At 38.2% G+C, this 24,337-nt stretch overlaps 1 protein-coding gene across 3 annotated transcripts in view; it reads right to left on the bottom strand.

The window, feature by feature from the left end:
- The window catches only part of UBR3 (ubiquitin protein ligase E3 component n-recognin 3), a 169,804-nt gene that overhangs the window by 107,569 nt on the left and 37,898 nt on the right, over window positions 1-24,337 (bottom strand). For all 3 annotated transcript variants that reach the window (XM_040971695.1, XM_040971696.1, XM_040971697.1), the window contains exons 6-10: window positions 15,854-15,920; window positions 11,878-12,008; window positions 9,887-10,115; window positions 4,823-5,002; window positions 3,800-3,933 (exon numbers count right to left, since the gene is read on the bottom strand). In XM_040971695.1, the coding sequence (XP_040827629.1) occupies window positions 3,800-3,933; window positions 4,823-5,002; window positions 9,887-10,115; window positions 11,878-12,008; window positions 15,854-15,920 (741 nt within the window). The remainder of the gene's footprint in view (window positions 1-3,799; window positions 3,934-4,822; window positions 5,003-9,886; window positions 10,116-11,877; window positions 12,009-15,853; window positions 15,921-24,337) is intronic.

Below are 24,337 nucleotides of genomic sequence, written 5' to 3'. Positions count from 1 at the left end.
CTCGCCTTGAACACTCCGGGATCCCATATGGGCACTGGTTCTAATCCCAGCAGCTCCAGTTCCCATCCAACTCCCTGCCTGTGGCCTGGGAAAGCAGTCGAGGACGGCCCAAAGCCTGGGGATCCTGCACCCATGTGGGAGACCTGGAAGAAGGTTCCTGGCTCCTGGCTTCGGATCAGCGCAGCACCAGCCATTGCAGTCACTTGGGGAGTGAATTATCAGGCGGAAGATCTTCCTCTCTGTCTCTGCTCCTCTCTGTACATCTGGCTTTCCAATTAAAAAAAAAAGAAAGAAAGAAATAAGACATTTGCCCAAAGAAAATATAGAAATGACTAACAAGTACATGAAACAATTGCTCAATATTACAGAAATTCAAAGGCAAAATGTCATTTTACATCCCCTAGGAAATACATGATTTTTAAAATGTTGGCAATGATATAGAAACATTGGAACTTTCAGTTTGGTAGTCTTCTGTAAGTTAAATGTTATATGAAACAATTCTACCACTATATATTATTCTCATCAGAATTTAAAAACATTTGCACAGTAACTATCTCTCTTCAGAGCAGCACTATTCACATTACCCAGAAAGTGTAAACACACCGCAGCACACTGGGTAAGCCAGTGCGTGGGCCGCTGGCATCCCATGATCAGAACACCATTTTGGTCCTGGCTACTTTACTTCTAATCAGTTTCCTCCTAACACGCCTGAGAAGGCAGCAGAAGGTGGTGCAAATATTAGGTCCTTGACTCGCATGTAGGAGACCAAGATGGAGTTCCTGGCTCCTGGCTGCAGCCCATCAGAAACCTGACTATTGTAGCTATTTGTAACATACCCAGCCGAAGAAAATTCACCAAATGAATCAGTCTCTTGCTCCCTCCTTCCCTCCCTCCCTCCCTCCTTCCCTCCTCTCCCTCTCTTCCTCTCTCCCGCCTGTCCCCTCATCGCTCTGCCTTTCAATCACATTTTTAAAGTGAAATCAATCCAAATCTATCAACTGATGAATGAACAAATAATACATGGTGTATCCACATGATGAGTATATTTATCCTTTAAGAATGAAGTCCAGAAACATGCTACAACATAGTTAAACCATGAAAACACTGTATTTAGTGAAGAATCCAGACACAAAAGGCCACATGTTGTGGGAATCCATTTATTTTTTTAAAAAAGTTCAAATTAGATAGACTCATACAGATAGAAAGTACATTACTGGTTTCCAAAGACTGATTGGAGGCTGGAAGGGGGAGAAGTCTGGCTTCTTTTTAAACTGACAGAAATGCAGAAGAATTAAATAATAACAATTGCTGTACAACTTTGTGAATATAACATAAAACATTAAATTCTAAGCTTTACAGTGATTAAGTCATTTTATGTGCATTTTATTTCAATTAAAAAAATTTAAAAGCAGCACCACTGATTTGTGTAATAGTGTAGCAGCAACAAAGTCAAACAGTTTAAACTCCACAGCTGCCTGTGTAAAAACCACCTAAGCCATTTCTATACAGTTGGGTGTCACATGCTTTCTTGAATTCTTTGCACTCCATTCATCTCCACAGCCTGATAATACTTCCTGGACACTGTCATAAAGAATCACACCTGTTTCCACTGCCATAATTCAATCCAAACATCACTTATCTGATGACTCTGTCAACAGTCTCATCCTGCCTCAACCTTGCTTACATATATTCATCTTTACAAAATTTTCTCTGGTGCATTGCTTCCCATCTCTCATTGAAAAAAATTAATAGCACTTTAAGCTACCATAAATAATCTATCACAATAAAAGTAAACCTGGTAGATAACTCACTGATAATTAAAATGTTCAAAACAAAATATTGTCCCATTTTTCACGAGTTGTGGGGAGGAAGAGTTTGGTCACCACGTATATATATGCTCTTAGCCCCCAAGTACAGACTCGCACAGTTGGCCTGGCGAGCAATTTCACAAGTAGGTAACAAAAGCCTTTCAAAAGATGACCTTAATTCTAACCCTAATTAGAGGATGTTTCAAAATAATATGCCTGTCATCACTCTTCCATCTCCCTACGTCAACTTTTTAAAATGTAGTATAAATGCTTATTGTTTATTAATTTTGTGACCTTGAACAAATTTTTGAAATTCTGTGAGTCTCCAATTCTCTAAATGTAAACAGCGATGCAACACTACCTATCTGCCAGGGTTGTTATAAAGAAGGAAAGTAAATAGGGCACATAAACAATGCACAAGTCTAGTACTACACCTGACGAGCTCCAAAGAATCTCTTCTATCAAGTCTGTAGTAACCTGTACTTACCACTAGATGGAGATTCTGGTGTTTATTGCTTTTCTTCAGAGAGCAAAAGTTAATAAACTTCTGCTAACATATTATTCTTTTATCTAATTTACCTTCTATTAGTCTTGTATGAAAAGTCTGATGCTCTATGGACTGAGCTATCCCAGTAGTATTATTATTGCTTTTATAACTAGCCCTTAACATCTGTAAGAATTAATAGCATTCACGGCAATCAAACAAAGATGGTTAACTTGTCAAGTGAAATTTCCCTTGTATTGCTTAATCCTCTAGCTTTGCATTTTACAACTAAAAATGTAATGAAAAAAACCAGAAATTCTCACTTTAAATATTAGGCTTTTTTTTCAGTTTAAATCTTTAAAAACTGACAGCACAGCTGCTAAAATTTTCTGAACGCTCTTGCTCAAGAGATATTTATAAGTGGTAAACATCACTGTTTCTGAAATTAGAAAGTTTACTTTCAAATTCAGCTTTCACTTATAGCTACATGAATTCAGACAAAAGAAAGATGATGCTATGAAGATTAGATGAGAATATACAAGTCTGACAAGCTCCAGACAACAGTAGGACACTTGGCATGGTGCACACACTCATCAAGAGAAACTCCTTTCAGATCCTGCCAGCACAGTATAAATCTGTTTTGAGTGTTTGCTTGTTTTTCCTGTTTCCTTCACTTTTTATGTTAGGGGACCTTAACAGTATAATCCTGGCCTTCAAAGCTATAAAAGAAACTTCATCTTGGAAACAATTTCTCTTTAACAAAGAAAAGCATGATAATTCCAGCCTCATAACCCATGCAGTTGTCAGAATAATCTCTTCCTAAAATGTTGATCTTTCCCTATCAGCATCACTTTAACCCACCTTCCTGATTCCCTACCATATGTTGCCTCACATAACAACACATTCTTCCAGTTTTTTTCCTTCCCTTTTCTGCCTTCTACATGGTCCCATCACATCCCCAGGTGACACACACCATCTCTAGCCAAAGGGCCTAGAATTTATAACTTCAGTCCAGAAATCTCTTTCAAGACTTCAAATATCCTACTGGTTTACATTATTTCTATTTGGATGTTTTACATATTAAATGTCTCAAACCCTCACTCATCTAACCTTACTTTTCTAGCAGTTTTCTCCACCCTGTAACTATTACTACCAAACAAAAATACCCAAAAGTCATTCTTCCCTCATTAGTCAACTACAATCAATTCATAATCAAGTATGCTGATTATATTTCCAAAAGACATTTTGAAACATTAAGCATAAAAATAAGTGAAATAATAAACATAAAAGCAAAGACAAAGCTACAAAAACTATTTCACAACAGGGACAGACTGGGAAGATCTAATAATAAAAATGAATTCCAACTTACCATGTCTGCTTTCACAAAACTGAATTCAATTTGAAAGAGAATTCAACATTACAGATATGTAAACAAATGAATGTTTCACAAATATTTTACTCAATTCTTTTAAAAATATAGAAATTAACCAAAAAATGTCCAACGTACCCTAACTTTACAATGGGATAACAGCCCCCACATTGGCTGTGCACAGGCCTCAAGTTCAGCAGCAAAGGCAGCATAGTACGTCTGAGACTCAAACTCCACGTGCTCATTTAGTTCTCGCTTATTTAAGTTCATTCCTTACAAAAAGTAAAGCAGATTAAACCTTGTCAAACAAAAGCAAGTAAACATTAAAATTCAAATGAAACACTTCCCAGGACGAAGCCCATTTTTAGGTACACGAGTGGCATAAGTTATACAGTATGTATAGATATAAAGTATTGAAAATGATTAAAAACATTTTTAAAATTCTCCTTTAAACAATAATTTCAAATGCCTTTTTTAAAGTATCAAAACAACTTCAACTGATGCTAGATTGTACTTTCATGAAAGTGTTGTGACTCTGAAAACAGACTTCACATTTCTAGACCAATTATTTTAACTGGGTTTTTTTTTTATTATTATATGGCTGTTTCCTTTTTAAGTAGTTAACATTTTCCCTAACTCGCTCATAACTTTTCATGAAATATTTATCTCTTAAGCACATGGAAATAAATAAGTCACTAAAATAACTAAATATTTCATGTGCAATCTGAATGACATACTATATTGCAATTAGTATCTAATAGTTTGGGGTCCACACCATGACATAGTTTGCCTCTCTGTAATGCCATAATCCCATAGGAGTGTGGTGTGAGTCCCAACTGTTCCACCTTCAATCTAGATCCATGCTTATGGCTGGGAAAGCAGCAGAGGATGGTTCACTGCTGGGCCACTGCAACCATGTGACAGAAACCAAGGAAGCTCATGAGTCCTGGCTTCAGATCTGCCACTGCAGCCATGCAGAGGATGGAAGATCTCAATCTCTCTCTTTGTTTTTCTTTCTCTCCTTCTCTCTCTCCTCTTAGTAACCCATCCTTTCAAATAAATGTAAAATAGATTTTTAGAAATAAATATTTAGTAGTTTGGCATTAGACATTTTGTGAACAGAAAAACAAGATAAATAAAGTTAAAAGGTAAAATTCCTACCTTGAAAGAAAGATACAAAATTCATCCACGTAACTAATAAGCCATGGTCCTCCAAAAATCGCTTAGCCACACTTTGATGAGAAAGAATATTAATAAAATCACTAACAAGAGGCCAGTAAGTATTATTCTTCAGTAAAGCTTCTCCACAGTTCACTACCACATGTAAACTATTTTCTTCATCTAAAAAAGACACACACAGCCCAAAAAGAAATGTTTTATGAAGCTATCAATGATATAATATATTGTATATTACAGAATCACTTAAATTCAAATCCCAACCTTCCATTTAACATCTATAATAACATTAAGTGTATAATCAGACCTTCTGAATCAATTTGCTCAACTTTGAAATGGAAAAAGATTCATTAAAGATACTAAATATTAACATAAGGAATTTAGCACATAGTTAAACTACATTTCTAACATATTACACAATATCAAGCTAGCAAAATTACTAAAATCATATTTTCTTGATTCTAAGGATATAATGTAATATTTTCAGCTCCAATCACTAAAAAACTTTTATGCCAAAATTTTGTTCCATTCTATCAACAAAAGCTTAATCATTTTAAGAGATACATAGCTGATTGCTTTTCTTTGCAACTTTATCTTCAAGATAAAATATTTCAAAAACTAAAGAGCAAAAGTATAATTCAATTTTTAAAACCCCTAATTTAAATATATTATTAGTTGGAAACAGGTTATACAGAATCTTATCTAACAAAGAATTTAACCACTGGCTCTCTTAGGTTACCACATTAACTGATTCAATGAATCAAACATATTAATACCCTTTAACACACAGAATCCTTGAGGCTAGCTTAGCGAAGATATTGCATTTAACCCAGCATCTGTTTTTATTTTTGTTCATGATTATTTTTTATAATTATAAAATTTAAATGAAAAGCAATATGAACTAATGAAACTTGTGCAAGGAAAAAAGAGCAAAAGAAAACCTAGAGCAGAAAAAACTCATAAAAGTCAAGATGAACTTTGCACTCAGCCGGCTTCACAAATGTATTTTACTTCCTAACCCCAAAAACCGAAAATGGAATTACAGATAATGTCCTACAGACGCAGTACATATAAAAAAATTCTCAGCAAAGAAATCAAACACTAAAAATGTTTTGCCCAAAATTGAAAATTAGAGAATGGACATGCATTTCTGTGCATGAATGATCTTTTTCAACTAATATTTCATCTCAATCATCAATGAAGAGGACCTCTACTACACATAATTTTCACACATTAAAGTCAGTTAAAATGATTTTGCCAAACCCATAAATTTAACAATAGACAGAAACAGAACCAACTGAAGTCAGGCATGTCCTCCTTCAGGGCTTCTCCAAGGCTGAGAGGACATATGACTAATGAAGCGGTCATGCATCGCAAAGGACCTACATAGGAGATTCTGCAAAGTGCCTTTCTGACAAGCCCTGCCTCCGAGAGCTGATAAATCACTGCTACGCATGGAAATGTGCGGAAACAAACTTGGACTAAAAAATCAAAATCTAAGAATCAATGCTTTATTTCACTGAAGCCAGGGGGTAAGTGAAGAATATAATTCATCCAAATCACAATTTCCCATATACTGCTTTAAATACTACCGTTCTTATAAAAACACCTTGGAATTTTTTATGAAATACAATTATTAGGACTTCTATTTTCAACTGAATTGGTAACTTTCTTCAGAACAGAAAAAATCCAATGATTCAATGTTAACTGAAATTCACTCATCAAAAAAAAAAAATTTATAAACCACCTTCTAAGCATCAGCATTGACTAATACCTGCAAATAATGGGTAAATAAATCAAGACTTTAATGTTCTCCCTCCCCACTGAGATTCATAACTAAGGAGACACAGTGTGGTCAAAGCTGTAATAGAAAAAGTATGGAGGAGGTGGAGGACATCAGAACAAATAAGGCTAGTCTACATACAATTCAAGAACAGACTCTACTAAGGAAGTGATGTCTAAACTAAGACCTACCAAAAGAAAGCAGGAATTAATATCCAGACAGATTAAGGGTAAAGGAACAAATGGTATTCCAGGTAGAGGAAGCAGCACGTGCAAGGTCAAAATCAGTTGGCAAAGAAAGCAGAAGGTGGATGGTACAGAGGAGGCTAAGGGTATTTATAGTTCAGATTCAAGAGTATGGAACTACAAGGCAATAGGGGCACATGATGAGATGTGCAGTGCAAAGAAAGGTGGTTCTAATTGCAGGTAACAGGCATACAGATGTCAATGGCTTGAACAATGACGGTGGATTGAAGATGGAGTGAAGCAAAGAACTGGCTATAGATTTAGAGTTGATGGAGGCTGAGGTGATGATGCAGCAAACCGACCCTCCGCATGGTGGCTCAGCCAGTTTAAGTCTGGGTTGTACCATTTTCCATCTACTTCCCTATACTTATGGCCTGGAAAATCAGAGGAAGATGGCCAAAATCTTTGAAACCCTGTGTCCACATAGGAGATGTGGAAGAAGCTCCTGACTCCTGGCTTCAGATCAGCTCAGATCTGGCCATTGGGGCCATTTGGGGAGTGAACCAACAGATGGAAGATCTTTGCCTCTTCTCTCTGTAAACCTGCCTTTCTAATTAAATAAATCTTTAACACAATAAAAAAGAAAACCCAAACAACAACAATAAAAACAAACCAGAAGTGAGTGCTGAAGGCAAGCTGCTACAAAGAGTAACTTTTGGTAATGCAAGCAACCAAAGCATAATTAAAAGAGAATCTGTGTGGATTTATATCTGGATGGCTGCTATCAGCAGTCTCTCTGAATTCTTTTCAAGTGTAGGTACACAGGTAGGACGGAGGAGGATGATGCACATCTTATTAATCACTCTTCCTCAAAGAACAAGTACAATTCATACGTAATAAGCACATCTACATCACTTAAGAAAACAGACTCCAGGGCCCAGTGTGGTAGCCTAGTGGCTAAAGTCCTCACCTTACACGCTCCAAGATCCCATATGGACACCAGTTCTAATCCCAGCAGTCCCACTTCCCATCCAGCTCCCTGCTTGTGTCCTGGAATACTTATATAGCTGCATGATTATAGATACTATTTCAAAACAGAAAACTGAAAAAGCACTGTAACCAAATCACTATGAAAGAAAAAGTCAGGCCCAGCGCAATGGTTCAGTGGCTAAAATCCTTGCATTGCAACAGCTAGGCTACCAAACAGGTCCCAGTTAATGTCCCAGCTCCTCCTTTTCCCATCCATCTCCCTGCTTGTGGCCTAGGAAAGTAGTCGAGGACAGCCCAAAGCCTTGGGATCCTGCACCCATGTAGGAGAACCAGAAGAAGCTCCTGGATCCTGGCTTCAGATCGATTCAGCTCCTGCTGTTGCAGCTATTTGGAAAGTGAACCAGCAGATAAAAGATCTTTCTCTCTGTGTCTCCTTTTCTCTGTAAATCTGCCTTTCCAATAAAAATAAATAAATATGAAACAAGGAAGGAAGGAAAGAGAGAGAGGGAAGGAGGCAGGAATGGAAGGAAAGGGGGTGAGAGGGAGGAAAGCTCATACTATATGTAAAGTTATAGTTTTAAAAATTTTGCTTTTAAAAAGTAAAGGACTCATCATCATTTGGTGTAGTAGTTAAGATGCTGCTTGGCATGCTCACATTCCACATCAGTGTACCTAGGTTAGACTCCTGGCTCCTCCCCCAATTCTAGCTTGTGGCTAATGAGCACCCAAAGAGGCAGCAGATAATGCCACCCACATGGCAGACCAACATCTATTATCCAGTCCCCGCACTCAGTCAGGTGGGAGCTACCTAGCAAAGAAACTTTTTGATGTAAACAATGTATTATATGCTCCTTCTATACCTACATTAGGAAGTCGGAGTCACATAATGGGTGAAAATGAGCATGAGCTTTGAGCTGTAAAAATATAGATCACTGATTTCAACTGCTTCAGCCACAGCTGACTTCACAAAATTAATGACAGGCTAATGAGATAATGCAAACAAAAAAAGAAAAAAAGAAAGAAGAAAAAAAGGCTGGCATATGGTGAATACTCAAAAGATGGCAGCTATAATATTCGGCTAGCTATTGTAACATATAACCCATTAATTTTCAGAATATGGTATAATATCTGAGAAGTCCGTATAATAAGAAAACAGAAGTCATATGCGTGAGGAAGCAACAACGAAAACAAGGCTCAAGTATAAGATCTCTTCCCCAGAGTGGAAATACACTAAGATTTAATTTGAGATATTGATTCTTGGTATTGTTACTGTGCAGCTTCAGGGGGCCAACAAGTTGAAAGCAGTCCTATCAATGTAGGCCTGGCTGTCATGGTTAAGATAAAAGGTTCTGATGGGAAGGCAAGAACTCCTTCTTGGACCTGCCATGCACAGGCTAACCATACAATCTACAGCCTATGGCTTAACTGACCTAAGTGTCATGCACTCATCTTTGAAACAAGGATAACAGTAATGTCAATCTCAGAGAGATTCTCAGAGCTGAAGGCAGAAAGCATATTAACTGTATTCAACAGAGTACCTGGCACAAGCATAGAAATATGGCAGGCTGAGGACTATCCATATACAGGCACAAAAGGAAAAAAACAGAAGTTCTTCTTAAAGATATATAAAAAAGGCCAAATTTACTTCAATTTGTAAATTATAAAATTACATTTTCACACACAGAGTAATGTCTAAGGCTAACAGTAAACCTTTTAATTTTATAAGATAGGAACATAGTTAATAAGTATTTAATAAGAACATAGCTCAAATTATTACATTATACTTTTAAAATATTAGCGCCCATAATTATTAAACCACAGGTTATTGACCTACTAACACTATAGCAACATTTCTAGAGTATGTACTTACATCTATAAATATAGCCATGTCACACAAAAATATAATAAAGTGTTAATTATCTATAAATGATCAATTATTGTAAATTTTATGGTTTTTCCTTAAATGTTGCTATAAATTTTCAAAACTTTGTTTCACAAATAAGTACTATTTTTAATCATATCAGGTATTTGTAAGGATAGTTTTACCAAGTATACTAATAATAGAACTAGTGAACATAATTCTGGGTTTACCTTGTAGCTCACTTTTAATAAGGCAACTTTCCATCATGTACAATAGCACAGTGACCATAATATCCAGCAGCTGACATTCTTCTGTTACCTGTCTGGCTAGCTCCTCATTGCTGAACAACTGAACGCTAATATGCACAATTCTGTTAGACATTGTATCTGATTCATGACTTTTCTTCAGTGTTTTCATAATGAAAGCATAATGTTGAACAAAAGTTTTTGTAAAAGCAACCTGTAAGAGTTTTTGAATAGAAAAAAAGCCATTAGCTTAATGCCAAATTTCAATAATTTTAAGTTTATTATATTTCAATCAACTTTTAATATTCTATTGTTATTAGAACTTATAAGGTCATTTCTAAAATAATTTCAATGAAGTTTTAAGTCATCTTTTACCTTTTTCTGGAATGCTAGTAAAATCCTCTGATGCCCAGAAAATTTTAACAGACATTTTAAATTACTAACATTTTAAGAAAATTATAAATACTGTAAGATTTTAAATTTCACTTTGCTCATGAATTGGATCAACTTACTGATTTCAAAGAAAGGTATCTGTTTTGTGCTACCTATTTGAAAACTAAAATCTAAAGTCTCAGCTATATAACATCACAGATTACATATAACTAAGCAATTGAGTCAGTTATTACAGAAGAAACTTCCTTTGATCAGAAAACTGATCATTAATCTGTCTGACTAAATATTCTACTTCATCACTTATATTTACTTTTACTCCCTTTCTATGAAAGAAGTACATTTCCTCTCTTGTTTCCAAGCAGACATAAAGACACACAGAGGCACTATCTGAAGTATATTTCCTAACCTACATCTAAAGAACTATCCAAGCTTCATGTTCTTTTCAGACATTGAACTTTGTCACTTTGCCACAGTCATATGATGGTAAATGGTAGATCTAGATCCTCAGGCTAAAAAAATTCACCTACACTTGTATGAATCATAAAACTACACTCTCTTTAACAATTATATCCAGCAGTTACTAACTTCAAACTTTCCCCATGCCTAATCCCACAACCTAAACTCAGTTATCCTTATTAAAAATTCTATAACCCCTGGTACTTCTCCATCAGTAGACTTTAAACAGTTTGTAATTACATATTTATTTGTGTGATAAACTATTTGAGAAAGCAGAAAACTCTGAGAAGTAGATAGAGACAGCAAGCACATACACTACCATCCACTGGCTCATTCCCCAAATGCCCACAACAAGTATGACTGGGCCAGGACAAAAGCCACAGGTCAAGAACCTAAGCCACATCTCCCATATAAATGGCTTGAATCTACATGAGTTACCAAAACTGCATCCCAGGTTCTGCCCTGTCTGGACATTAAAATCAGGAAATAAGTCCAGGTATTCTGATGTGGGTATGTTAACCACCAGGTTAATCATTTTGTAATTGTGTTTTTAAATGTTTATTCCCTAGCATTCCATTCTGATCCAGCTCCATGCAGAATGGCAACCCTTTGGAATTCTGCTAAATAATGCTGCTTTGCCTCAAAACAAAAATACTATGGTTTGGGGTCAGATTCTGTTAGCAAGACAAGTCAATGCTTGTTCACAGTGTTATATAAATTCTCAGTAGAGAAGTATATTAAAAAGATGTAAAAATAGAAGCAGGACTTGAGCCTAGCAGTTGACCACAATGTTACACATCAAAGTATTTGGAATCAATTTTTAGCTTCATGACAATGCAGATAATCAGGAGCAATGCTGCTGTTCAAGTAACTGGTTTTTACCACTCACACAGGAGACCTGGATAGAGTGCCCAGCTTCCGGCTTCAGCCATGACCCAGCTCCAGCTATAGCAAATATTTGGTGAACAATCTAGCAGATGGAAATTCTCTTTGTCTAGCCTCTCTCTCTCTCTTGCTCTCTCTCCTGATCTCTCAGTGTCTGTCTGTCTCTGAATGTGGGTGTATGCCTCTCAAAAATAAAATTTTTAAAAAATGAAGCAAAGAAAGGAAGGAAAAAATATGGATACCTTATAGTCTTGATCAGGAAGCATGTTAAGTAAGAAAGTTACCATCTTCTGGGGAAATTCATACTTTATTGTCCAAAACAATAGTTCTTCTAAGAAGCTTTTATGTTTCAAAACATCCATGATGGATTGATCTGCAAGAAAAACAAAAAAAGGAAACTTACCAATTCATACTTAAACTTACACATCTCTTTTAAATCTTACTCTGGTTAATAATTCAACAGTCATAAATATCTAAAAGCTTCTAAAATTTAAGGATACCCTTACAATAATCAAATCATAATAATAAGAAGCTAGTGGTTGTATTTCAAGTATAAAAACAACTAATTTTCACTTTAAAGTAATTTTTTAAATATTTATTTTTATTGAAAAGGCAATTTACACGGAAAAGGAGACAAGAGAAAGAAGTTCCATCTGCTGGTTCATCTCCAAGTGACTTCAATAGCCAGAGTTGCACTGATCTGCAGCCAGAAACCAGGAGTTTCTTCTGAGTCTCCCCCAGGGGTGTGGGGTCCCAAAGCATTGGGCCGTCCTCGACTGCTTTCCCAGGCCACAAGCAGGGATCTGGACGGGAAGTGAAGCAACCAGGACATGAACTGGCCCAAATCGGATCTCAACGATACCAAAGTGAGGATTTAGCCACTAGGCCATCATGTGGGGCCCCTAATTTTCATTTTAATACAAAGAAATTACTAGGATTATTTATTGCTTTATTCTTAAATATAAATCCATTTACCTAAAAGTGCTACTAAGATTCAAAATAATTATCTTTAAGAACAATATCCATGCTAGTCAATCTAAAATAACCATTTTAAGCTAAAAATAAATATTACTAAGGATATAATACAGGGCAAACTTACCTAGATTTTTTTAAATTTTGATTTTCAGAAAAAATAAAATAATTTATCAATTTCTTCAAAATTATTCTTTGTAAGTTAGATGCTAAGTTTACTTAAGAAAATTCCAAATGCACTGCTTATTCTAGTATACACAAATATTTAGGGGCTGGCACAATGGCTCAACTGGCTAATCCTCTGCCTGCTGTGTCAGCATCACATGTGTTGCCATTCATATCCCAGCTGCTTCACTTCAATCCAGCTCCCTCTTATGGCCTGGTAAAGCAGTGGAGGACTGCCCAAAGCATAGGGACCCTATGCCAGCATGGGAGACCTATGCCAGCGTGGAAGACCTGGAAGAGATTCCTGGCTCCTGGCTCCTAGCTCCAGGCTCCTGGCTCCTGGCTAGCTTCAGGTCAGCTCAGCTCTGACAATTGAAACCATTTGGGGAGTAAACTTTCTCCTTGTCTCTCCTTTTCTCTATAAATCTTTCTTTCCAATAAAAGCAATTTTTTTAAAAAAGTTTGATTTTTAGGACATCAAGAGGACACAACAAATGTAAACCATGAACACACTAACTCAGTGACATTGCTTAAGTAGGAGCTAAAGTTAAATTGGAGATTTGAAAATAGAGTCACACACAGCAAAACACATCACAGTTCAAGATGTCTTGCAAATAATCTAGTAGAATACTTGTAATTAACCCCAGTTAAACAGTGATACTATAGAATATATGCTCACAGCACATCTCAAAGAACAGGTCTAAAGGAGGTAACAGTAAGTTCAATATGGCATCCTAATTCTTTTAGAAATATAAAAAACACTGGTTTGCTAAGATTTAAATCAGTTTTCACTAGATACAACTTTACCCCGATATTTCATTAATAACAAAATGACAACTGTACTTAAAACTTCTATACATCTTAAAAATATTAAAATGTTAACCACAGAAACAAAACTATCTCCCAATCCCGTAATGTCAGTTGCACTAGCAGTACTAGCAATACATAATAAAGTTTAATACATAAATGCAACATTCTACAGTGTCTCTTTATTGGCAATTATTTTTTAAATCTCAAAAAAATTTATACTTGTAAGACACAAATCTCCTTCCAAAATAAATGATTTCAAGAACATGGCAATGATTTAAAAATAGAAGTCAGGCTTAGGGCCAGCACTGTGGTGTAGTGGGTAATATCACCACTTATGATGCCAAAATGACATACGAGTGCCTGTTTGAGACCAGAATTCTACACTTCCAACCCAACTCCTTGATGGAAAGTAAACCTGGAAAAGCAGCAGATGACTCAGGTGCTTGGATCCTTGCACACACATAGGAAATTCAGAAACTCTATGCTCCTGGATTCATGCTGGCCCCAGCCTGGCCCAGCCCCAGCCCTGCTGTAGCCATTTGGAGAGTAAACCAGCAGTTGAAAGATCTCTCTCTCTCTCTCTCTCTCTCTGCCCCTGTCTGGCTGTCTCTCTCCCTCTCCCCCCACCAATGCTGCCTTTAAAATGAATGAATGAATTAATGAATGAATCATTTTTTTTAAATGAAAGAATTCAGACTTGCAAAATATGAGGTAAAATACATTCAAAGATGAAAATTGGTAGATTCAAAAAGTAATAAAAATAGGACCAGAGTCAGGTAGAAGGATTATATGAAGTAAAATTAGAATATATCCGCCACACATTGGTGTATCTAACAATTTTACAATTCACTTAGCACAGACGAGAGAGAAAATCTTCACAGATTACAGAACACCATTACAGGTAGGTGCTTCTTATCATACTAACAAAGCTGAACAAAAGCAAGTGCTGTTAATGTTAGACTCCAATTAAGAATTAGTCAAAAAGCCAGAAGCCATCATAATTACTACTGATCATCAAAAACTTAAAAGGAAAGATACATTAACTTTGTGTTATGTCAATAAAATAATCTGAATACATCAGAAAAGCTGTGGCTTTATTAAAACAAGAATAGCTGTGGTTTGCAGAATCCAATTTCTGTTCCGCTCAAAGAAGGAAAAAAGCAATTTCTCTACTGCTATTATTAACATATGCCAGTCTTCCAAGATTTTAAAGCATGTGTTATGTACTTCATATCTAATGCTGTAGAAATGTGGTTAAAACTGTTTCTATTACTTACAAATGACTATTTACCTTTAAAATCTTGCCGTGACTTTTAACAGAGCCTAGCCTATCTGAAGGTATAGTGTAAAAAAGAAAGGTTTCTGAAAGTGCTTGCCTTTGTAAGTAGTGCTAAATACTCTAAGACAGTCTAAAATTAATTAGCAGCAAATATAAGAGTTTTCATCAAAATATTAATCTCTTAAGACTTTTAACAGACCACATCAACTCAAAGAACAGATCACATTTCAAGGCTCAGAATCCAGGACAGAAATCCAAAGCACAGGCTGACAATCAGTAGCAAATACTCCTACAATGTAGTTAGTAAAAGTCAAGAAAACATAGTAGGTAAAAGTTCTGCTGCTACAATTTTGAGTTAAGGATCTTCCTCTCACTAGCTGTGACCTCTGGCTTTTCTCACTCATAATATGGTAACAGAAATAAAATCTATTTCATATTGGTAATTTGAGAATTAACTAATACAAGTGAGTGTTTATTCCATGCCCAGCACATACAGGAGGTTCAATAAATAATGTTACTAATCTAGTCCCTCCTTATTAGCATTATGTACTGCCTCCTTTGAGCTAACATGTTGTTATTCATTCCCATTCATTCTCATTCTCTCACCCCCTCTTTGTTCTTTTTTCACTCTAAATACTCCAGATGATAAAATGTGGTAGAACAAATAAAACATTACATCAAATATAATGAAATCTATATAAAGCAACGACAAAAAGGCTCATTTCTTTGAGCTCAAATACAAAAATACACATTTTATTAAAAAAAAAAAACATTTAACAAAATCCCAATAGTAAGAGTTTTAATTGCTGTGGGATCCTGGCAACTTCTATCAACACCTTCTCCATCATTAGGTAAAATATAATGATGATATAACCTCCTATTGAACAGTTTTGATTTTAATATAACTTACCAATGATGTTCTTGGCTATTAGCAATTCTGGGAGTATTACATCTTTAGAGCATTACATTCAATGGAAAAACAGAATAAATACCTTTGGTGCCGCTGCTCAATTTTACCCTCTTTCTCTTGCCCAAACCTTGATTTCCATCCTGATCCTCCTAAAAGAAAATAAAATTACATTCTATATAGTCATATTCATAAATTTGTTTTGTAGACACATAGAATATACTTACAAAGTATGCTAAACATATAAAACATACATGTTTACCTATTATTAATACATTTTACTTTTATGTATTTGCTATCTTTTGGCACAGCTAGTTTTTAAATACATGATGAAACACAGAAGGTTTTAAACTTATCTGTACTTGTTTTTTTTTTAAAAAAAAAATTTGCTTATTTTTTTTTAAAGATTTATTTTTATTATTTTCTTATTGGAAAGGCGGATATACAGAGAGGAGAGACAGAGAGGAAGATCTTCCATCCGATGATTCACTCCCCAAGTGAGCACAACAGCTGATGCTATGTCCATCCGAAGCCAGGAGCCTCTTCCAGGTCTCCCACACGGGTGCAGGGTCCCAAAGCTTTGGGCCGTCCTTGACTGCTTTCCTGGGCCACAGGCAGGGAGCTGGAAGGGAAGCGGGGCTGCCGGGATTAGAACTGGCACCCATATGGGATCCGGGGCGTGCAAGGCGAGGACCTTAACCACTTGCGCCACCGTGCGGGCCAGATTTGCTTATTTTTACTGGAAAGTCAGATTTACAGAGAGAAGAACAAACAGAGAGAGACCAACAACAAGAGCCAGAATGGGTGTGGCCGGCTAAGCAAGGCCACTGCCCTTGACAGGACAGATGGTAGACAAAGTCAACCTGGGTCAACAACCCACTGGTGTGCGTGAGAACTGCTATTGGGAGGACTAAATGGAGGAGCTTGGAAAACTCCTTCATTGAGATGCAAACCCTGCAGGAGAGTGCAAGAAGCAAGGCAAGAAGCAGCCCAGACCACGCCAGGTTACAGTACCCACCAGCATACATGTGAGTCAGGTCTTGGGTCAGGCCAGTCTGGGCCAGCACATAATACCCACTGGGAGATCTGAGAACCAGCAGAGGGGGCTGGAAGAGCTAACTTGGGCCACAATACCAGCCAGTTCAGAGTAGGACTGGGACAATAATCAGGCTGGGCTGGGATAGGCTGCAGCACCCACCAATAGGAGGGAGAACAGGAGGCAGACTAGACTGGGCCAGGTGGATCAATAAGACTGCAAAAGCTCATGTGAGGCAAGTCATGGCAGCCTTGGCCAAGCAGGGACCAGGTATGTGAATCCCAGGGACAGGTGATCTGACATGGTAGGGTAGACTGGCTCAAGTCATGGGGGAGACATGTGTGGTGGGCAATGGGTTCCTGAGCCCCGGAGACAGGGGAATGGGTGGGGGGTGGGTCACGAGGCCCAGATCCTGGGACCCACTTTTTAGGTGGATGTTGGTTCCAGTGAACCCCGGGGTGGGGAATCTGGTGGGGCTTGGGTCTCCTGGTCTCAGTCCCAGGACCCACATAATGGGTAGGTATCGGATTCAAGAGCCCCAGGGGTGGAGGATCTGATGGTGCTTGGGACATCTGTCCCAGCTTCTTGGACTCTCCAGCAAGAACATGCTATACTTAATGAAAAAGGTGGAGCACTGGACACTGGCCCTGTTGTAAAAGGAGAATAAGGCAACACATTTGGTGCTATAGCAGAAGAACAGAACTAACTGGAAAACAACCCCAAACAAACGATGACAGCAAAAAAATGTTGGTGACTGGATCCCATGGACACTGGGAAGGTGACATTCTTGAATCAGTGAAAACAACAACATTTCAGAACTATCCAAACCACTTGGACAGAACCCTAGGAATAGGTACACATTGACACTCTGGGTCAATATGAAGTCACGGTTCCTCATCCCTGGGTACTGGGTCATGTGGAAAGTCATGTGTGGTACTCCTCTTTGCTTCTCCCCTTACTCCAGTAACAAGAAATAGCAAATTTGGAAGCAATGAATTCACTTAATTTTCCCTAAACTTTTATCCTTCCCACCATGATCAACCATGTAAACATTTTTAAAAACAATAAGTTATTTAAAAAGAAAATATTTGTTCATTTTTATTGGAAAGTCAGATTTACAGAGAGAAGGAGAAACAGAGAGAAAGATCTTCCATTCGCTGGTTTACTCCCCAAGTGGCTGCTAATGGCTGGAGCTGAGCTGATCCAAAGCCAGGAACCAGGGTCTTCTTGTAGGTCTCCTGCAGGAAGTGCAAGGTTCCAAGTCTACCAGGCCCTGTTGTCATTATTTTTGGGTTGTAAACTTCAACTTCTACTATGTTGTGATTATTTGATTTTTTTATATTAGTTTTTCTTGAACTTCTTAAAGCCTTTACCTTTTTACTGTTTTCAAAGTTTTCTTCCTTTTTCTTTCTTTCGTATGATAAATTCTGACTACCCTCATTAGCTTCTTTGTCTTTTGACCTTATGTATATAAAGTTTTAGGGGGCCAGAGCAATAACTCAACTGACTAACCATTTTCAAGCACTGGCATCCTATATGGATACTGGATTGTGTTCCTGCTGCCCCACTTTCCATTCAGCTCCCTGTTTATGGGTTGGAAAAGCAGTGGAGGATGGCCAAAACCTTGAAATCTTGCATCTGTGTGGGAGACCAGAAGAAGTTCTTGGGTCCTGGACCTGGATTGGCTCAGCTCTGTCCATTGTAGCCATTTGAAGAGTGAAATGGTGGTTGGAAGATTTTTCTCTATATATGGCTCCTCCTCTCTGTAAATCTGCCTTTCCAATAAAAATAAATAAGGCTTTTTAAGAAAAAGAAATGTTTATCTTGCCTTTTGCAGTGTTTCAACATTATTCATTACAAGTACAAGATGAGGGCCCAGCACATTAGCCTAGTAGCTAAAGTCTTCGCCTTGCATGTGCTAGGAGCCCATATGTGCTCTGGTTCATATCCTGGCTGCTCCACTTCCCATCCAGCTCCCTAATTGTGGCTGAAAAAGCAACTGATGGCTCAAAGCCTTGGGACCCTGAACCTGCGTGGGAAATCTGGAAGCAGCTCCTCGCTCCTGGCTTCGGATGGGCTCAGCTCCGGCTGTTGCAGCCACATTAGGAGTGAACCAGTGAATGGAAGATTTTTCTCTGTTTCTCTTTCTCTCTGTAAATTTGACTTTTCAATAAAAATAAATACATCTTTAAAAAAATAGCAACAAATTAAAATGTTCAAAGAAAAAAATCCAAGAAGAAAACACTCATATTTTCTGTTTATGTGTTTGTTCCTGAGAAAACCTCATAGAAAAATTTACTAAGGATCATTGGGTTTATTTTCTGAGAAATAACCAGTCATCGATACCTGGGAAAATCATTTGTATGTCCAGGTAAACAACTTGGGGTAGTGTAAGGCCATCTTTGAGGATATTAACTTGGCACAACAGGAAAATGAAGAAGCTAGCTGAGACAACCAAGAAGGAAGGGGTAGAGAGGAAGCAGCCTGCACTTTGTGGGTGCACATCCTGGGTAGGAGCCCTGGCTGCAGGCACTCACCCTCACACTCTTCACTGCAGAGCTTAGGGTTTCTTCCTTCCAAATTAAAGGCTGTGGTTTTATCCAACTCTCTCAGCCCTCTTAAACCAGTATACATTACAGATGAAATTCTATGCTCTACTGCCATCTTTTCCCCAATTTTCCAAACACATGAGCTAGCAGGTATAAAGATATGCACGGCTGCATTTTAGCATACAATCCATGTGCCACTAACAATAGTATCACTAGCAAGTGTAATATAAATAACCAGATGCTTTCTCATGTAAAGCCCATAAATCTTTTTTTTTTTTTAAAGATTTATTTTTATTATTTTTTCATTGGAAAGGCGGATATACAGAGAGGAGAGACAGAGAGGAAGATCTTCCGTCCGATGATTCACTCCCCAAGTGAGCGCAACGGGCCGATACTATGCCGATCCGAAGCCAGGAGCCTCTTGCGGGTCTCCCACGCGGGTGCAGGGTCCCAAAGCTTTGGGCCGTCCTCGACTGCTTTCCCAGGCCACAGGCAGGGAGCTGGAAGGGAAGCGGGGCTGCCGGGATTAGAACCGGCGCCCATATGGGATCCCGGGCGTGAAAGGCGAGGACCTTTAACCACTTGCGCCACCGCGCCGGGCCCAAAGCCCATAAATCTTAAATGCAGAAAAGCAACCTTGGTTTGATGCTGTGGCTTTATTTACTGATGTAGTTTCCTTGAGCACTGCATTGTAGCCTTAGCAGGTTTCTGTCAAGCCCAATAGCAATCCTCCAGGATATGACCTGGGTGCAGCAGCCCCAACTGAGCTCAGTCACTGAGCAGCCACTGAGCACTACACTATGCCTTCTTGCAACTCTCCCCCTTTGCTGGTCCTTTACGGCCATCACGCTGACAGCAGGACCAACAGGTAAACTAGTCTCTCCCTGCTCTGCCACCCTCATCATGCCCAGGAAGAAACACACCAAAATGAAATTTAAAGCCTTAAAGTTGAGAATACAAGCACAAGAATGCAAAATCATACTACACAGCCCAAGGGTTTCATATGTTTGAGATGTCAGCTAATAGCCATTTATGAAACTGTTCTCTCAGACCTAAAAGGAGAGGAACACACACACACACACACACACACACACACACACACACACACAATATGCTCCAGGTTATGATTCCTTTGTAATTTTAAATATAAATCTCCTATAAAAATGCTATCCTTCATCAAGGGACAATCACTGGCAATATAAAGCTCTCTAAATTTCCTGGCATTATCGTCTTAAGACCAATAGAATTATTCAAATAAAGGAGATGAAGTCATTACAAAACAGCAAAAGAAAAAGCACAAAGACAAAATCTGGGAACAAGAACCACTGAGTTGTGCTTAACACCTTAGAGGATATCAAACACAGCTAGGAAGGGAGATTATCTCCATCAATACACTAGCTGCAGCGAGAATAAAGTTACATAATTTTCCTGAATGGCAACTTGACAATACATACATGAAACTTCTTTAAAAGCATATTTATTGGGCCCAGCAGCATGGCCTACCAGCTAAAGTCCTCGCCTTGAACGCGCCAGGATCCCATATGGGCGCCGGTTCTAGTCCCAGCAGCTCCACTTCCCATCCAGCTCCCTGCCTGTGGCCTAGGAAAGCAGTCGAGGACGGCCCAAAGCTTTGGGACCCTGTACCCATGTGGGATACCCAGAAGAAGTTCCTGGATCCTGGCTACAGATTGGCATAGCATCGGCTGTTGTGCTCACATAATGTGAGTGAATCACATTGGGGAGTGAATCATCAGACAGAAGATCTTCCTCTCTGTCTTTCCTCCTCTCTGTATATCTGACTTTCCAATAAATAAATAAATCTTTAAAAAAAGAAGTATATTTATCTATGAAACAAAACTAATTTCTAGGAATTTATCTGGAAGAGATAATCAAGTTAGTATAGTAAGGACTATGTGCATATATACTTACCACAATATTATTTACAATACAAAAATCTGGCTTCCAAAAAGAGAACTAAAATATTATAGCATGCCCATTCAATATGAATAAAAATCATAGATAGATAGATAGAGATATATAATGAACAGCTAATTCAAAACTACTATCAGTGAGAAAAGTGTATATTTCTTTCTCACACATATGAAATATGAAACACAAAATATACCCAAATTAAACCTTCCTGTCAGAGATTCAGGAGAACACATAGCACAAATCCACCAAAGGGAAAAAAAAAAAAACCATCAAATACACTCAATTGAATCACCTCTACATGACAGTTACAGGTAATTTTTATTTAATACTTATTTATAATTTATTCAACAATTAATGTGGAATGTGGTTTTATAATAATAAACACTATTTTAAAACACTAGTCTGATTTCCAATCCTAATTGTCACAATCCAAGCAAAAGGGTTACAGTAGTCACCTATCATAAGTCCCACATTTTTATTTTGAGAAAGAACAATACTTCAGGAACAATTCAAACGGGAACCGCTCACAAGAGGGGGAATTTCAGGCTTTAAAAAAGAAAATGAAGACAAATCTATGATCACCATGACAGCTCCCTACCTCTCCAACTCATGACTGGAGCAACACAGGACTGAGGCAGAAGACAAGCACAACGCAACAGAAGTAAGCCAAGTATGATCCTAACCTGGACAGCATTTGCACAGTCCTCAGAAACACTAGGCAGGCCTCAACTAGTCCCTGGCAGGAAGTAAGCACTCTGTTACCAATTTTTCCAGTGCAAAACACAGATATCAATCGAAATCATCCGGGAGAAAAAACACAGAAGCACTTGAGATAAAAAATTCAAACTTCCAGTGTGCAGTAATCTACAAGATCATTCCCAAACCAAATATCCACATTAACCTTTTTGATGATTTAACAAAAAGATAAAAAAAAAAAAAAAAGAAAGAAAGCTGCATAAAAAGCAGTCAGGTAAATTTATAGCCGGTCAAACTGATACTCACAGAATGTTAATACAGAATATACGCAGGGTTGGAAGGAACAGTTAACACATCAAGTTAACAAACTACAACCCAAAGGAGGTGCTAAAAGTTTTAGATGACACTTTAACTCAGATTTATTCAAGCCAATGTGATCTGAAGCCATTTGCTTTAAATCAACATTACAAATATACAGCCATTAAGGAGCTCCAGCTTGTCAACTGTAAACTGAAGAACAGACAGAAGTGGACATTCCAATTGATCAGGACTGCTCCTGTCAATGAAGGTTTAAGATAAATACTAGGGCCCAGTGGCGTGGCCTAGCAGCTAAAGTCCTCACCCTGAATGTGCCCAGGATCCCATATAGGCAGCCGGTTCTAATCCCGGCAGCTCCACTTCCCATCCAGCTCCCTGCTTGTGGCCTGGGAAAGCAGTCGAGGACGGCCTAAAGCTTTGGGACCCTGCACCTGTGTGGGAGACCCGGAAGAAGTTCCTGGCTTAAGGAAGCCCATCACTGTGCACTGTATCAGGACATAAATTTTAAGGGAAGGAGCATACTAGATATATGAAAAAAAGGAGCTATGTACAACAGAGAATACAGAGCAATGAAAGGTTAAGACTGGGCCATTTCAGGCGCAGCACAGTGGTCTAGTGGCTCAAGTCCTCACCTTGAACGTGCCAAGATCCAATACGGACACTGGTTCTAATCTTGGCAGTTCTACTTCCCATCCAGCTCCCTGCTTGTGGTCTGGGAAAGCTGTCGAGCATGGCCCAAAGACTTGGGACCCTGCACCCATATGGAAGGCCTGGAGGAAGTTCCTGGCTCCTGACTTCGGATCAGCATAGCACCGGCTGTTGCGCTCACTTGAGGAGTGAATTATTGGTCAGAAGATCTTCCTCTCTGTCTCTCCTCCTCTCTGTATATCTGACTTTGCAATAAGAATAAATAAATCTTAAAAAAAAAAAAAAATTGGGACATTTCCCTCACATGGTCACCCTGCCATGTGGAAATGGTCCCAGGCCGACTTCCAGCAGGGAGCAGCCTATTAGACTCTCCCCTGATTAATAAAATCCTTAAAAAAGGGGGGGGGGGGTTAATATGAAACTGATGTCACATGGAAGTACAAATAAAATCTTTGCAGAGAGCAACATTAGAAATGTGTGAATGTTAACATGTCTAATACATTACTGAAAAATCTAATAACTGAAGCTATCCTGAGGAAGGAACTTGCCTCTTAGACTAGGTAAGCACCATATCATTGATGTTCTCAGGAAAACACTTAAAAATGCCAAAATTGTTGCAAAATAAATTCCTGTACTGAAAAAGAAACGTAAGGTTTTTTTTTTTTAAAGATTTATTTATTTGTATTGGAAATACAGATATACAGACATAAGGAGACACAGAGTGAAAGATCTTCCATGCACTGGTCCACTCCCCAATTGACCACAACAGCCGGTGCTGAGCAGATCCAAAGCCAGGAGTCTGGAGCCTCTTCCAGGTCTCCCACGCAGGTGCAGGGTCCCAAGGCTTTGGACCGTCCTCGACTGCTTTCCCAGGCCACAGGCAGGGAGCTGGATGGGAAGTGAGCAGTTGAAACAAGAACCAGTGCCCATATGGGAGCCGGCATGTGCAAGGTGAAGATTGAGCCACTGAGCCATTGCACTGGGCCCAAAAATTCTTTAAAAAAAAAAAAAAGAAATAATAAAAATATCTCTGACTTCCTATAATTCCATTTTAATAATAAGATTTTGGCAAATTAGTCTGAACAATTCAAATTATCTTGAATAAACAAGATCACATCTACCCAGTAACATTTTATTTTGCTGTTATCAATAATTATTCAAGGGGAAAAGGTATAAAATAAAAATTAATATGTAAAACATCTCTGGATGACATATAGATCTGAAAGTAGACTTTTTTTTTTTAGATTTATTTATTCTTACTTGAAAGTCAAACTCACACAGACACAAGGAGAGAAGACTAGCTAGGTCTTTCATGTGTCTATTCACTCCCCATTGGCCACAACGGCCAGAACTGGGCTGGCTAAACCCAGGAACCCGGAGCACCTTCCAG

The sequence above is a fragment of the Ochotona curzoniae genome, unplaced genomic scaffold (genome assembly GCF_017591425.1).
Source record: "Ochotona curzoniae isolate NIBS_2020 unplaced genomic scaffold, NIBS_Ocur_1.0 contig_2210, whole genome shotgun sequence".
Classification (NCBI taxonomy): Eukaryota; Metazoa; Chordata; class Mammalia; order Lagomorpha; family Ochotonidae; genus Ochotona; species Ochotona curzoniae.
Note: the sequence above shows the minus strand (reverse complement) of the source record. Positions and strands in the feature narration are given on the sequence as shown.